Source organism: Leiobunum rupestre, chromosome 11 (assembly GCF_980474605.1).
Source record: "Leiobunum rupestre chromosome 11, qqLeiRupe1.1.hap1, whole genome shotgun sequence".
NCBI lineage: Eukaryota > Metazoa > Arthropoda > Arachnida > Opiliones > Sclerosomatidae > Leiobunum > Leiobunum rupestre.
Genome location: NC_143394.1, coordinates 23,231,418 through 23,245,142, shown reverse-complemented (window position 1 = coordinate 23,245,142; position 13,725 = coordinate 23,231,418). Strand labels below are relative to the sequence as shown.

The 13,725-nt window shown below is 32.4% G+C and overlaps 1 protein-coding gene across 3 annotated transcripts in view; it reads right to left on the bottom strand.

The window, feature by feature from the left end:
* The window catches only part of Vav (Vav guanine nucleotide exchange factor), a 95,799-nt gene that overhangs the window by 16,835 nt on the left and 65,239 nt on the right, over positions 1-13,725 (bottom strand). For 2 of the 3 annotated variants that reach the window (XM_090162645.1, XM_090162644.1), the window contains 9 exons: positions 10,156-10,176; positions 6,748-6,837; positions 6,328-6,437; positions 3,987-4,088; positions 3,897-3,928; positions 3,675-3,830; positions 921-1,045; positions 532-594; positions 360-475 (listed from right to left, as the gene is read on the bottom strand). In XM_090162645.1, coding sequence (XP_090018771.1) covers positions 360-475; positions 532-594; positions 921-1,045; positions 3,675-3,830; positions 3,897-3,928; positions 3,987-4,088; positions 6,328-6,437; positions 6,748-6,837; positions 10,156-10,176 — 815 coding nt within the window. The remainder of the gene's footprint in view (positions 1-359; positions 476-531; positions 595-920; positions 1,046-3,674; positions 3,831-3,896; positions 3,929-3,986; positions 4,089-6,327; positions 6,438-6,747; positions 6,838-10,155; positions 10,177-13,725) is intronic. The other variant, XM_090162646.1, reaches the window with a different exon arrangement.

The following is a 13,725-nucleotide window of genomic DNA, read 5'->3' as shown; positions in this document are numbered from 1 at the left end:
ATATTTTTCCCAGAGCATGCTACTGTATGTTTACTGCCAACACAGACACAGGAAAACCTCAAATGAGCCAGTTTAGTCTATTTTCAAATAATTTCAAAATTAAAACCTGTCTGTGATTAAATGCACTCTTTTTAGAGAGTTGTGTAATCAGCAGTTGAAATCACCCTCTCCTAGTAATAATAATAATAAAGACTTTGTCTGGAATTATTACAACAGATTAGGATATCTCCTTCAGCATAGCTGATTTTCAAGGGGTCCCCATACCCCCATAAATTTTCATATCCTAATTCAACAAAGACATTGAAGACAGCAACAATTACCAGATAAATTATGTATACAACTGTATTTCAACAACGTACCATGGATGTTCTTCAAGATTTAAGTTAACATATCCATCATGAGGGTTAACTGGTATTTTTCCAAACTGTGTTGGGATGGACACAAAAGGATCTTCATATGAAACGCGTTTCGATGACTAAAAAAATTATTTAATTAATTAACTATTATTGTAATAAAAAATACTGCACGTACTGCAAAATCTTCAACATGACTAGCAGGAAATATTCCTTCTTCACTTGTTCCTTCAAGTCTTCCCTATAAAGACAGTAATAATTTTAGTATTTTCCACTATTTATTTTGAAAATGTGGATTTAGACTTTTTATACACAAGAAATCAAAGGATTTTAACAACAATTTTTGACAACTAATAACAAAAATAAATGGTGTGGCAAAATGTTTTAAAAATTATTCCAAGAAAAAGTGCCCTCTGTTAATACATAATTGTTTCAGTAATTTTAGCAAAAGAAATATTTTAAACAAAAAAGAAGCTAAATTTATGAAATTTTCTAAAAGCAAATTAACATACTAACAAAGCACAACAAATATAAGCAGTATTTAGTGAAATTGTAGAGCAGTCTTACCTGCCACCAGTAAGCATCCACTTTTTTAGTAACGAAGATAACATCACCAATGTCAAATGATAACTGCTTTGGATAATCCATTTGGGCAGCTTGATTATTATACTCTGTTTTGGCACAAACTTTAACTGTAAGAATGAACATAAATAAGCAATCAAGTCTCTCAATATGTCTTGGATAAATTCCCCCCCTCTTCTCATAATATTAATAGGAGGGGTGCTAATGATAATTTTTTTGTAAAGAATTTGTACACTTATAAGATGTTCCAATAAATCTATTATTATTATTATTAATGTATCATAGGAAGAAAATCCTACTGTAATGAAGTGTTATTAATGGCTATGAGATGCAAGATTGAGTAGAAGCGTGTTATAAAATGTGTTGAGAAAAGCTCCCAATAAATATTTTCCAATTTATTAAGAGTTAGCAAGTAACTTGCGCAAAATGTATATAAAATAAAATAAATTTACTCGACAACGAATTTTTCTCGTGCACAAGCTTTAAAAGTTTATTATAAAAACCCGACCGAAAATTAGGGGTGATGTTTTTATTTTTGCACAACGTCAGGAACTTAAGTTGGCATAGGTTTCTCTGCATATTAACGCGTAGGGAGGTGAAGCGGGATGCTAATTACCTCTTGAAAATGGTACCATGAAGGTAACCGAAACCGCGGTCGAGTAAATTTATTTTATTTTATATAATATTTTCCAAGTTAAGAATAGGAAAAGTGAAATGTAAGTAGGTGAAGTTTAGAAGTTACTCATACATTGATTAAGTGAAAGGTGGTGAACGAAGATAACATGAAATGATAAATACTTTCGATAATCCATTTGGGTAGCTCAATTATTATACTCTGTTTAGGCACAAACATTAACTGTAAGAATGGTGTTGATAAAATATGTATCATAGTAAGAAAATCCTACTCTAACGAAGTGCTATTTGTAATAATCCTATTGAAATTGAACATAGACTTGATTAAATATTAAACAATTTATTAATTAAATCATACCAACATTTTAATAGCATGAGAGTTAGAGACAGAATCAGGGTTAAAACCACTTTTTATTATAAAAAAAATATTGAGAAATGAATTAGAAATATTGAAAAAATTAAACTTATACTTCACTTTTTGTCGTAAGTAATGAGAGCTAGTATAAGCAATTAGGGGATCTTAAAATGAATTTTGCGCGTGAAAATACGCCGTCATGTTAAGGTATAAAAGCAGGTAAGTAGGTCTGTTATACCTCACAATGTAAAGGTACTGTCATGCGCAAAAACCTAATTTTGAAATCAGGCAATTTGAGCATTTTCCAAGCAATGAGGGCTAGACATAAGCAATTTGACCATTTTTTATTAATAATTTTAACCGGTTTAAACTACCAGTTACATCCTGCTTAACTAGATTTTAAATTTTTTAAAAAAAGCTGGTTTTTTGCTAACCCGTGACAGAATGAGCAAGATAAAAAACTGACAACCGATTTGCCATCATCAATATCACTCAGGTCAAGGTTATTGGGGTAAAGGTTACCAATTTAGTTGTGATGTCATTAGATCAAAGTTCCCCACAATACTATTAAAGGCTATCTGAGACGCGAGAGTGAGTAGAAGCATATTATAAAATGTGTTGAGAATAACTCTCAATACACATTTTCCAAGTTAAGAATAGGAAGAGTTAAATGTAGGGGCCTTTAAAATTAATTTATACATACATTTATTAAGAGAAAGGTGGTGGACGAAGATAAAATGATAAACCCTTTTGATAATCCATTTGGGAAGCTCAATTAGTACACGTTTGGCACACATTTTTTAATTAATATTGAACACAAATACACTATGTATCATAGGAAGAAAATCCTACTCTAACGGAGTGCTATTAAAGACTATGCAAGACGCAAGTGAGTAGACACATATTATGAAATGTGATGAGAATAGCTCTCAATACACATTTTCCAAGTAAAGAATAGGAAGAGTTAAATGTGGGTGACTATTAAAAACAACATATATATTGATTTAGAGAAAGGTGGTGAATGAAGATAACATAAAATAATAATTGCTTTAGATAATCCATTTCGGCAGCTCGATTATTAAACTGTTTTTGCACAACCTTACTGGAAGTACAAAAAAACTACATCATTGGAAGAAAATCCTACTCTATCAAAGTGTTATTAAAGTGAGCAGAAGCATATTATAAAATGTGTTGCTCTCAATATACATTTTCCGATTGAAGAATGGAAAGTGTTATAATTATTTTCCCACCACTCATTAAAATATATAAAGATAGCCATAACTGAACCCAAGGTTGGAACGCCCCTATGCAGCAAATCGCTATATAACAGTTTTCCCAAGAGTGGGGAATTTGAGATGAAGGGTTGACATGGATGTAGATGGTCAGTTGTGTAATCCCTTCATTTGATTTATTTCGTTTATGCCCTACGTCCAGTTCAGTTTAGGTATGTTGTTAAATAAATACTTTATGAACTTTGTTGTGATTAAAGTTTTAGTTTGTTAAAAGAATAATGTGGATGACCTTTAAAAATAACTTATATTGATTTAGTGAAAGGTGGTGGTAGTTGGGAGGCAGGGGGGTTTGACAAACATCAGCGTTAGCCCTAAGCCCTTCTCATTTACATTTGGGTAAATGCTGTTAAAAAATTAAAACCCTTTTGATAACTTTGGTACATTTACTTCAAATGCTGGTACATTTCAAACATTGTGTACAATTTTTAATAATAAGTAATACATGATTTATGCACTCACATAATGGAGATTGATTACTCATTTGTAATCCATCTTCGTGGAAAGAAGAACTATGGCAAAGATTCAGGGCAGTTACATCAGGTCTTGGAGGTAGTAATGGACTGCCACACTGTCTTACAGTCGAAATACAATCTTTGTGAACTGGAATACAACATGCTACAAAAAAAAATTAATTTTCAAAATAAAATATATGCCACAGTGGATTTTTTTTTTCATACTCACTTTGGCACTTATATCCTTGATTAAATAACCCACTATAAGAAATATATATATAGTACACATAATATATTCAAATATATGCATTTTAATTACCATAAAAGCTTTCCACAATCTGCACAATTAACTGCTTGTTCAAAAGTGTGCAATGCAAAAGCGTGATTTGTGTATTTCAAGGCTTTTGGACTCAAACAATCCCTATTAAGTTGATAATACATGAAAATTCATAAAAACAACTGGTCAAGTAAGGCCTAACAGAAATGAAATTAAGAGCAAAATTCAAATGTTATGTGTAGGACTTTTTCAGTTGAGACATTTTCGCATCTTTTCCTAAATTCTTTCATTAAAAAGTTAGAGATATACAACAATTTTCATTTTATTATTTCAAAAAGGCTAATTTAAAATCCGGTGAAAGAAATAAAAGAACAGAATTCAAAATAGCTTTTCCACTAGCTTATCACTATACTCCTACGCATTGTAACCCGGCCACCTGAATTAAAGGCTTTAAAAGTCGCTCGATGACTTAGGCCTAGGGTGGTGCCTTGGGTATTAGCCTAGCTGATTATTATTATTATTATTATTATTATTATTATTATTATTACTTCAACAAAACTTCCTAAGGTGCACGGTTTCTAGTAATGTCTACAAATATTAACAATTATCCTAATACCTATTCCAAACAATTCAGCCAGTCCCAAAACCTACATTTTTCAATAATAATAATTATAAGCTATTACATACACTTCAATTATTTTAATGGGGTCACTTTTAAAATAATAGCACTGGCTAAGTGTTAAGTTATAATATATCTTTACCTTTAACCATGGCAAAAATATAATTTATCTGATATGTCCCTCAAATCATAGTTGAATTTGACTTTAAAACAATTAGAAAACATGTTTAAGCACTGTTGCAGCTTCCTAAAAATTTTAGTTGCATTTAAAGGAAGTATAATCTCTAAGGGTATGTTGGGTGCCCCAAGCTTCAACAAAACTCTACCCAAGCTAAGAGCTGATGCCCAAGTAAGCCTTCTACTCTCACCAGCCACAAGGTTAGGGTTTATTCCTCTCCTTCTTTCAAGCGGATTGAAAGTATGACGTTTTACCCCTCAATTCTGAGTTGGTAAATTGTTATGTAATTGAGAGCAAGCAATAATAGACGATACTGAACTGTCAAAATTATTTTACGGAAATGAAAATTTGCGGAGATATTAATTTATTGAAATTAACGTTTTTCGCCTACTAACTAATTGTTGTAGGTTAAGTAGGATACGCGATGAGGGCAAAATATCAACACACCAACGCACGTCCGTTTTTTTAATGTTCTTTGGATACTTTAGACGATACTGAACATTTCGGTGTCAAAATTAATCATACAATAACAAATTAAGAGACATCCCAAGGTGTTTTTCCTCAATTTGTCTCAAAGTCAGGTTTTAGTTAGACCCTCAGGTACCTTGAAGACACATAAAGGGAAAAGTTTCAATGACCATTCGTTTTGAAATAACAACCAACAACGTTTTTCGCAACTCAAGCTTAAACTAAGGATCTCCCCCCCCCCCTAAAATTGGGTAGAATCAATAAATATTGGTAAAATCAAAAACATTTCAGTAAAATCATAAGGGTTTACAAACCGTGATTTTACCATGCTATTTTATGCAAAGAAAGTTTAAACTTGAATTGTGAAAAACATTTTGGATTGCCATGACAAAACGAATGGCCATTGAAACTTTCCCTTTTAGAAGCTTTCAAGGTACATGGAGGTCTACTTAACCCCCAAATCTGAAAAAACATCAGGTTAGAAACACCTCGGAATGTCTCATTATAAGTGTTGCCGCCTAACGGCAACGCAAGTTTGCTTCTTTGGTAGCACGTGGTGCCATCCCAATCTCATTCTTTGCTAATCATGATGGGCCGTCTAGCATCATGACCTAGAGGACATATAAATATACTTTGTCTCCAACCAATATTACACAAACGGAAAATTTAGTGTATCCTACTACACCACAATGTTCAGTATCATATAAAGTATCCAAAAAAAATCTGACACGCGTTAGTGTGTTAAAACTAAACCATGATCGTCTCAACGAAGTCATCATTCCTAAATATAAATATATTCTTACTTCTAACTCATCAATTTTAAATTTTTAAAGGGTTATAGGGAGAAATTACATTTGTTTCCCCCAGTTCCTACACCTATGTAATTAAAAATTGAGATGAGGGGCTGACCAGTCTGCATAATTAATCGGTATAAATTTATTGTCAACAGTTCATATCTCAACCTAATCTGTACGTATAAGCTTACTTCGCTTACTCTTTGCATCAGTGTATAGGAAAACTAAGTGATCAGCCCCTCAAATTGAGCAGTCACAATTAAGATAATAATGCTGCATGCTTCAATCACTGCAACCCTGTTTTTAAAGAAGGACAGTAATTACAAAGCTTTCTCAATTGCACTTATCCACTGAGCCTTCTTTTCTTCAGTTTTGGCATACATTGTGTAGACTGTTTGCTTGTTGTTTTGAACTAAGAACCAGTAATGGCACCACTAAAAAAAAATTTAATTTTACACAAAAATTAACAGTAAGAAAATAATTGTGTCAGTGAATTATGGTACATGAGATGAAAAAAACTGGAGAAAAAACTATATTTTGCATTCAGTGAAACAAATGATTTAACAATCTATTAATAAACTTATTTGGTATTTGAGTAAATGTATATTGTTAAATGTCACAAGCCAATGTGTCTAAAACTAATACTTAAACCTAGGCGCTACGGTAAAGTGACAACAAAGCCTCATGCAGGGCCTTATTTTAGTAGCAGCTGTAGCTGAACTACACAAACACCTATATTTTTACCTTATCTTTGGATCCACACTTCGCTGTATTAACATCTTCAACTTTAAACTCAGATAGGTGTAAAGCTTGTTTATAGGTGAACTGTTCACCCTTAAAAGAGAAAAAAATTTAATTAACAATAATCTCAATAAAGGGTAAATCCCACAACTGATTTTCCAACTTGGTTCATTCACCCTACTCCAGTTAAATTTGCTAATGCCCAAAACTAGTCCAATGTTTTCGCAGCGTTATGGATAAAAAATTGGAATGCAAGTTCTGAAGTACTATTGAATTACAAAGTAATTCCTCTGCACAGCGATTTTTGGTTTATTTAACATCAGCAATACTCGTATCAACTAACTCTCTTCACAAAAAACTGGCCGGACTCTCTTTCTCAACACATGGGGGAGATGACGTCATGCCGACTACGGACTCTGGCAACTACCATGCCAACAGGCGGAGAGAGAGAGAGAGAGAGAGAAGAGAAAAAATACAAACACTCCGAGGAGCGACACTATTCCTCTCCTCCCACGGTCGCTTCGTCCCCCCTGGAGTCCCAGTTCATCACAACTGAGTCTAAATTTTTTGAATGTGTGAGCCTGTTGCACAAATACACAAATGTTCTGAGTGCTTCTGCCTACATATTTTGAGGGATATTAGAATCATACAAAAGAGTACGAACACCATCCAACGCTGTTCTATTGAACCTCTCGGGCAACACTGTTCATTTGGGGGGTGTACGTGTTTGACCTTTGTAATTTAATACCATCCTTTGGACATGTTCAAATTTTATTGAACAGAATTCTAAACCATTGTCAGTTCTGAGCTTCTTTTCTTCGAATTCTGCAAAGATTTCTCTTTAAATTACCTTCATGGGGATTTCTAAAATTTCCGATAAGTCGACAAATCACCCCTTCCTCATTTGGAATAGGCTCCACTTGTATAATCCCAGTGAAGACTGCTTTACATTGCTTATAATAGCCAACAATCTTGGCATAATTTGGGTCTTTAGTTAAGCGAGCTCTTTTAAAAGACATAACACAAGGGATCTTAGTTTCTTTGGAAATATATTCCTGAATTATGTCTCCCCAAATACCAGGTCTAAAAATGGTATATTCTCTACTGTTTTTAAGCTTAATTTGCTCACGGTTAGCTAAGATAGAACGAAAAATGGCGGTTGCGTTTTTATTCGTAATTCAGATTAACGCATTTACGTTTTTTCCAAACATTGTGTTTACGATTGCATTTAATTGCGTCTAGCCGCTTTACTGTTTTTGTAAAAAAAAACAAAGATTACACATATTTGCAACTCAAAACTCTACATTATTTCTAATAGTAAATATATATACAGTAATCAGCTAGGTCAATACCCAAGGCACCACTTTAGGAATAAGTCTTCAAGCGGTTTTAAAGCCATTTACTCTTGATGTTGATACTTAAATCAGACGTTACGTTAGCCCCCACTTTTAATTGCGATTATCTCATTCTCTAAGGTGTCGCATTGAAAAGTAAGAGTGTCACATATAAATAAGCGTGTTTCGAGACCTCAATTACAATATTGGGCCGACATTAGACCCCCCTTTATCTCATTAACTAAAGTGCCACATTGGAAAGTAAGAGTGTTGCATTGGGGTCAAATAAGCGTGTTAACATGTTGATAGTTAATAGTGGGGGAGGGGGCTGTCGTTAAGCTAGCCCCCCATTTCTTTTAACTATTCTTAAGTAAAAGTTATGTCTCTTCTACTTTTTTTGGTTTCGCATTTATTGATAGGAGGGTCAACTTAATGGAGCCATTTTCATCATTCTTCAATTGAGGTGTGTAAGAAATTAGACACCAAAGATTGTTTGAATTTTGATAAATCATGTGCAAAGAATTAATTATATTTTGTTGAAGATAAAAAGCGTTATCGGCTTTTCTCGTTTAGTTTTTTTTAATAGGTTAAAAAATGTTTATTGTAAATAAGATATATTTTTAATCACTAATCTTATATTACTATTTTTTAACCTTGTGTATATATATTCGCTTACAGCGTTTATTATTATCGTCACTCCTAATATGTCGTTCATCTTGTAAAGTATTCATTCTTAATAAACGTTTGTCATTTTAAATTACTACGTTATGATTTCTTACTAGTTTCAAAAGTTAGTTAGTGTAGGGTAGCTCTGCTGATTAACATTGGATTTAAAACTCCAATATATTTAAACAAATATTGTTAAGGGTTTCAAAGGTCAAACCGGTTTAAAAAAAGATTATATTAAGGTCTAAAATATTAACTAAACTATCTCCAGATTCCTCTTCTATACCTGCAAAATGAATGAAACGAAAGAGCAAAGACGTTTTGGTAAAATATATAAATATCTGTTGCGAAACATTTTCTTGAAAAGTGACACTTAAATAACTTTATCTTAAAATTAGTCTTCAAATTATTAACAGTTACAGATTAGAGAATATAGTTACTAAACGATAGAACGAGCCTACATTGGAAGCTTAATTGCTTAATTTGCTTAAAGAAAGCCCACATTTAAGCTTAGGAGTTTCGGACTTAGCACAGAATAATAGTCACTGAATTACAGAAGTCAAAGAAACTTTTTCGTACAAAAGTCTTAAACTGGGGATTTAAAAGTTAATATTTAGTTATTTTATTCACAAGAATTAATCGGTACAATTTTTCAAAAGACAGGTCAAATTAGTGGAATGGGTTTATTAGTAAAAGTTGGGTGGTTGGGTTAGACCCATACCTAGCACTTCGACCAGAGGTCCATTTGTGCAGGTGGAATGGGTTTAGTCCCATGAATATTCGTAAAACAAAGGTAATCACAACCTGCCTAGGTGACCTTACCCTTACCATAAAATAAGTTTTTAGTTGATACTAAGTTGGTTTCAAGTAGGCTCAAGTTGCCAGCATGTTTCAATAAACTAGTTAAAGGGGTAATAAGTTGGTTTTAAGGTGGTTTTAAGTTGGCTGGAAAATACTTATTTTTTTAAGTTGGTAATTATTTGGTTTTTAGTAGTCAGAAAAGTACATATTATTTTTAAGTTGCCTCTAAGTTGGCTTTAAGTTGCCTCCATTAAGCAAAATCAGAGTTGGTTTTAAGATGCCTCCATTAAGCGAAATCAGAGTTGGTTTTAAGTCTACTTCTAGTTGGTTATAGTGGTTTTTAAGTAGGTTTTAAGTTAGTATTTAGTTGGTAGTGGTCTCAAATACCAACTAAATACCAACTTAAAACAAAGTTTAAGTAGTTTTTAGAAAACTTATTTTTTGGTAAGGGGTATTCTCTCGACTTAAGTGTATTTGTACTATGGAGAAACCTTTAATACTAGTAAGCTTTATGTGAATATTGTGTTCAATTAAAAGACCTAGAAATGCCTCCTTTTTCTTTGCAACAAATTTTAAAGGACATTAATACAATAAAAAAATTAAACTTTACCCCAAGTATTTTGTCCATCATCTAGATAACATGCAGCAAGAAAAAAGCAAGAAGAAAATGTTAGCCATACTTCCAAAATATTCACAATAATATTCAAGTTTGAAATTAACATCTGTATCCACTTACCAAAAAATAAGTTGGAGTTCAGTTTGTATTTAGTTTGCATACATTAATATTAACTTGGTATTAAGTAGGCTCTAGTTGTCAGCATATTTCAAGTTACTAGTTGAAAAGTGGTTATTCATATTCAGTTGGTAGGAAAATACTTATTTTGCTAAGTTTGTAATTAGTTTGTTTTTAGTAGTCAGAAAATTACCTATTATTTTTAAGTAGTTAAATGTAAGGGGTTGATTCTGGTCTAGTTGGAAATAAGTTGGTTATTAAAGATGATTTAAGAGATTCCCTTACCAAAAAAAAAGTGGTCTAAGAACTATTTAAGTTGGTTTTAAGTTTGTATTTGAGACAAATACCAACTAAAAACCTACTTAAAAACAACTTAACACCAACTAAAAACTTACTTAAAATATTACTAAATAAAGACCACTTAAAGCCAACTTAAAACTTACTTAAAATGTTACTTAGTAAAGACCACTTAAAACTAACTTAAAAAATAATATGTAATTTTCTGACCACTAAAAACCAACTAAATACCAACTTAAAGAAAAAGGCATTTTCCCACCAACTTAAAACCAACTTATTACCAACTTAACTAGTTTACTGAAATATGCTGACCACTTAAAACCAACTTAATATCAACTTAAATGATAATACCAACTAAATACCCTTACAAAAATTTCACACAACCAATTGGCAATATTTTGTCAACTATAGAGAAACTTCGACTTTTTGGGGCAACTAATAGGCAACCAAACACAACTTTATTTGTTGAGACTTTCTAGTACTTATAAAGAAAATTAATGGTTTAAAGGTTGCTATAATGTTTGTCAAAAATCACCTCAACTGTTGTCTCCTAAAGATTGCCTTAAAGTTGCTGTTAAAACATTGCAGGCTGAATATTCAGCAAAAAATATAGTAAATGATAAAAAGGTATAGGATATGCAAAAGGACTACTCAGGGTGACACAAGACGAGTTTCAAAAATTGCCACAAAATTATAAACATGTTGCCAAAGACTATTGATATAAGAAATCAGTGGCTTCGCGCGCAATAGATGGCGTTTGAATTTCGTCAGTTTCCCGCGCGAATTGAAGACATAGAGAAAGCTACAACGCGTCATCCACTACCTGATTTTCTGGGTGAATTTTCCAAACACCGGTGGGGCTCTTTCACTTATATCATGGAGAACGATGCCATTTTGGACGATTTGAAAAGGAAATACGAAAGTAATTATCATAAATCACATAATTTACTTATTTTTCTCGAATCAAACATTTAATTTTCGCATGTGATTAGTTTTAGAAAGCAATAATGAACGGTTAGAGCTGGAAAACAAACTTCTCCGAGAAGCTTTATTTGGAACCACAGAGGCAAAGTAATAAATATCAGATATTTATATTACCAAGAATGTATTTATTTATTTATACTCAGGGAGAATGAACATGTCGAGACTATCGACGGACACGTTGAGCCCCTAACCCCGTCACGCTAAGGGGGGGGGAGGAGGCGTTCTTATTTTTTGCGTCCTCGCAGCGGCAGCGTTAATCGCGTCGAAAAACGTAATTTATAAGAACCAATGAGATTGCAGTATTATTTGATTTTATTAAAGCGGAGGAGCATACCGGGGGCCCCAACGGGTGGAATTAGAGAAACGCAAAAAATAATCTCGACATATTCATTCTCCCTGAGTATAAATAAATACATTCTTGGTACAACAGAACGGAAACGACTGCAAAATTAACCCATTTTTCGAACTGGTTGATAAATGGCTAAAAAAAGGTTGGCACCGCAACGCCACCTAGAACCGTTTCGGTCGCGAATAAAAATATATTTTGTTTGTGATTTCATTTCCATAAATGAACTTTAAAATCCCACATTTACAGTCAAATTGAAAAGTTTTTACCACCTTTTATTTTAAGCATAAAAATTTTGAAATATGATTAGAATTCGATAGAAACAAGTTGTTGATGAAATTCATTACCCTTCTATTATTATATACGTCTGAACAAAAGTGGATAGACAAAAACAATCCACTTTTGGTCTGAACTACTAACTATAGAATCTATAGTATTGATAAAATATGAGTGGTAAATGTTAACATGACACTGATTAGTATTTTAAAATTTAACCAATTTGATTAAACGTTTTTTCACCAAAAATATGTAACCACAATCCTTATTTCCATGTACCATATAATGGTGCAAAGTTTAATTTCTACAATTAATTTTTATAGGGACCAATAGAAGTACCAATGCAAACCGAAAGCAAGCTTGTAAGTCTGATTGTTTTTGAAATGATATTTTGTCATTTAGTCATTTACATTATCAATACAGGTAGAATTAGTTGAGGGGTGTGGTTACTATGTTAAACCCCAAGATCTGGCCAAAATTAAACTGCAAGCCTCAAAAAGTGTATCAGCCGCAATTGGTGCGATTTTAAGATTGAAGTACACCACCGGGGAATTGGCGAAACTTAGTGCTAAAGGAAAAGGGGCAAAAAAAGGGATAGAGCCGGTTGTTTGGGATGCAATCACTGGTGTGTATGGTTTTTATGATGGTTTTAAAATATTAAACTAATTATTTTTAAAGAAAAATTTGCGAATTCCTTAAATTGATCTTATCTTTTGTAAACATTTTAATATATTATTAATATAAATTTGATATGAGATATATTTCATTTTAAAACTATAATTTTCCAGAACATGTTTATTTAGGTTTTTTTTCTGAAGGACTTATTAGTGTAGACTAATTATATCGCTCAGTCCTGTTGGCTGGTCATGTCCAAACCCAGTTTTAATTTAATTACATGTAAAATGTAATGGAAAATATATATCTACTCCTGAAATTTAATATTTTAAGATCCTTATTTAAATAAGGGATTAATTTATTTTAAAGATCAAAATTAAGTTTGCTGTTACTATACATTTATATCTTTTAGCATTCATTGGAAAGTATTTCAAGACTTCTAAATTTAAGGAGAACTATTTAGTGAAAAAGATTAACAACAAAGTGACTGTGGCCGTGAGGCAAATGAGGAAGATAAAAGCCAAGGAAAAGTGTGGTGGTGAAATGAACCCATTGCAAGGAGAAAAAACTAGTGACAGTGACATGTCCGAATATTCTAGTCTCTTGTAAAGTTTGTTTAATTTTAATTAAAGTTAATTTTGGTTGTATATCATTTTTTAATTATTTTACTACAATTACTACTAATTAGTGGTTCAATACGCACAATGGTTGAGCAACGTTTTGACAATATACGCACAACGGTTGGGCAACTTTTTGACATTCATAAGCAATTTCCCATTGATTTTAACGCTATTTTCAAGCTACTTTTGGAAACAATTTTTACACAACTTAAAATCAGGCAACCGTTGCGCAACTGTGGAGCAATATTTCGGTAACTTTTTAACAACCTTTGAAGGCAATTTTTGGAAGATTTAATGCAACAACTTTTT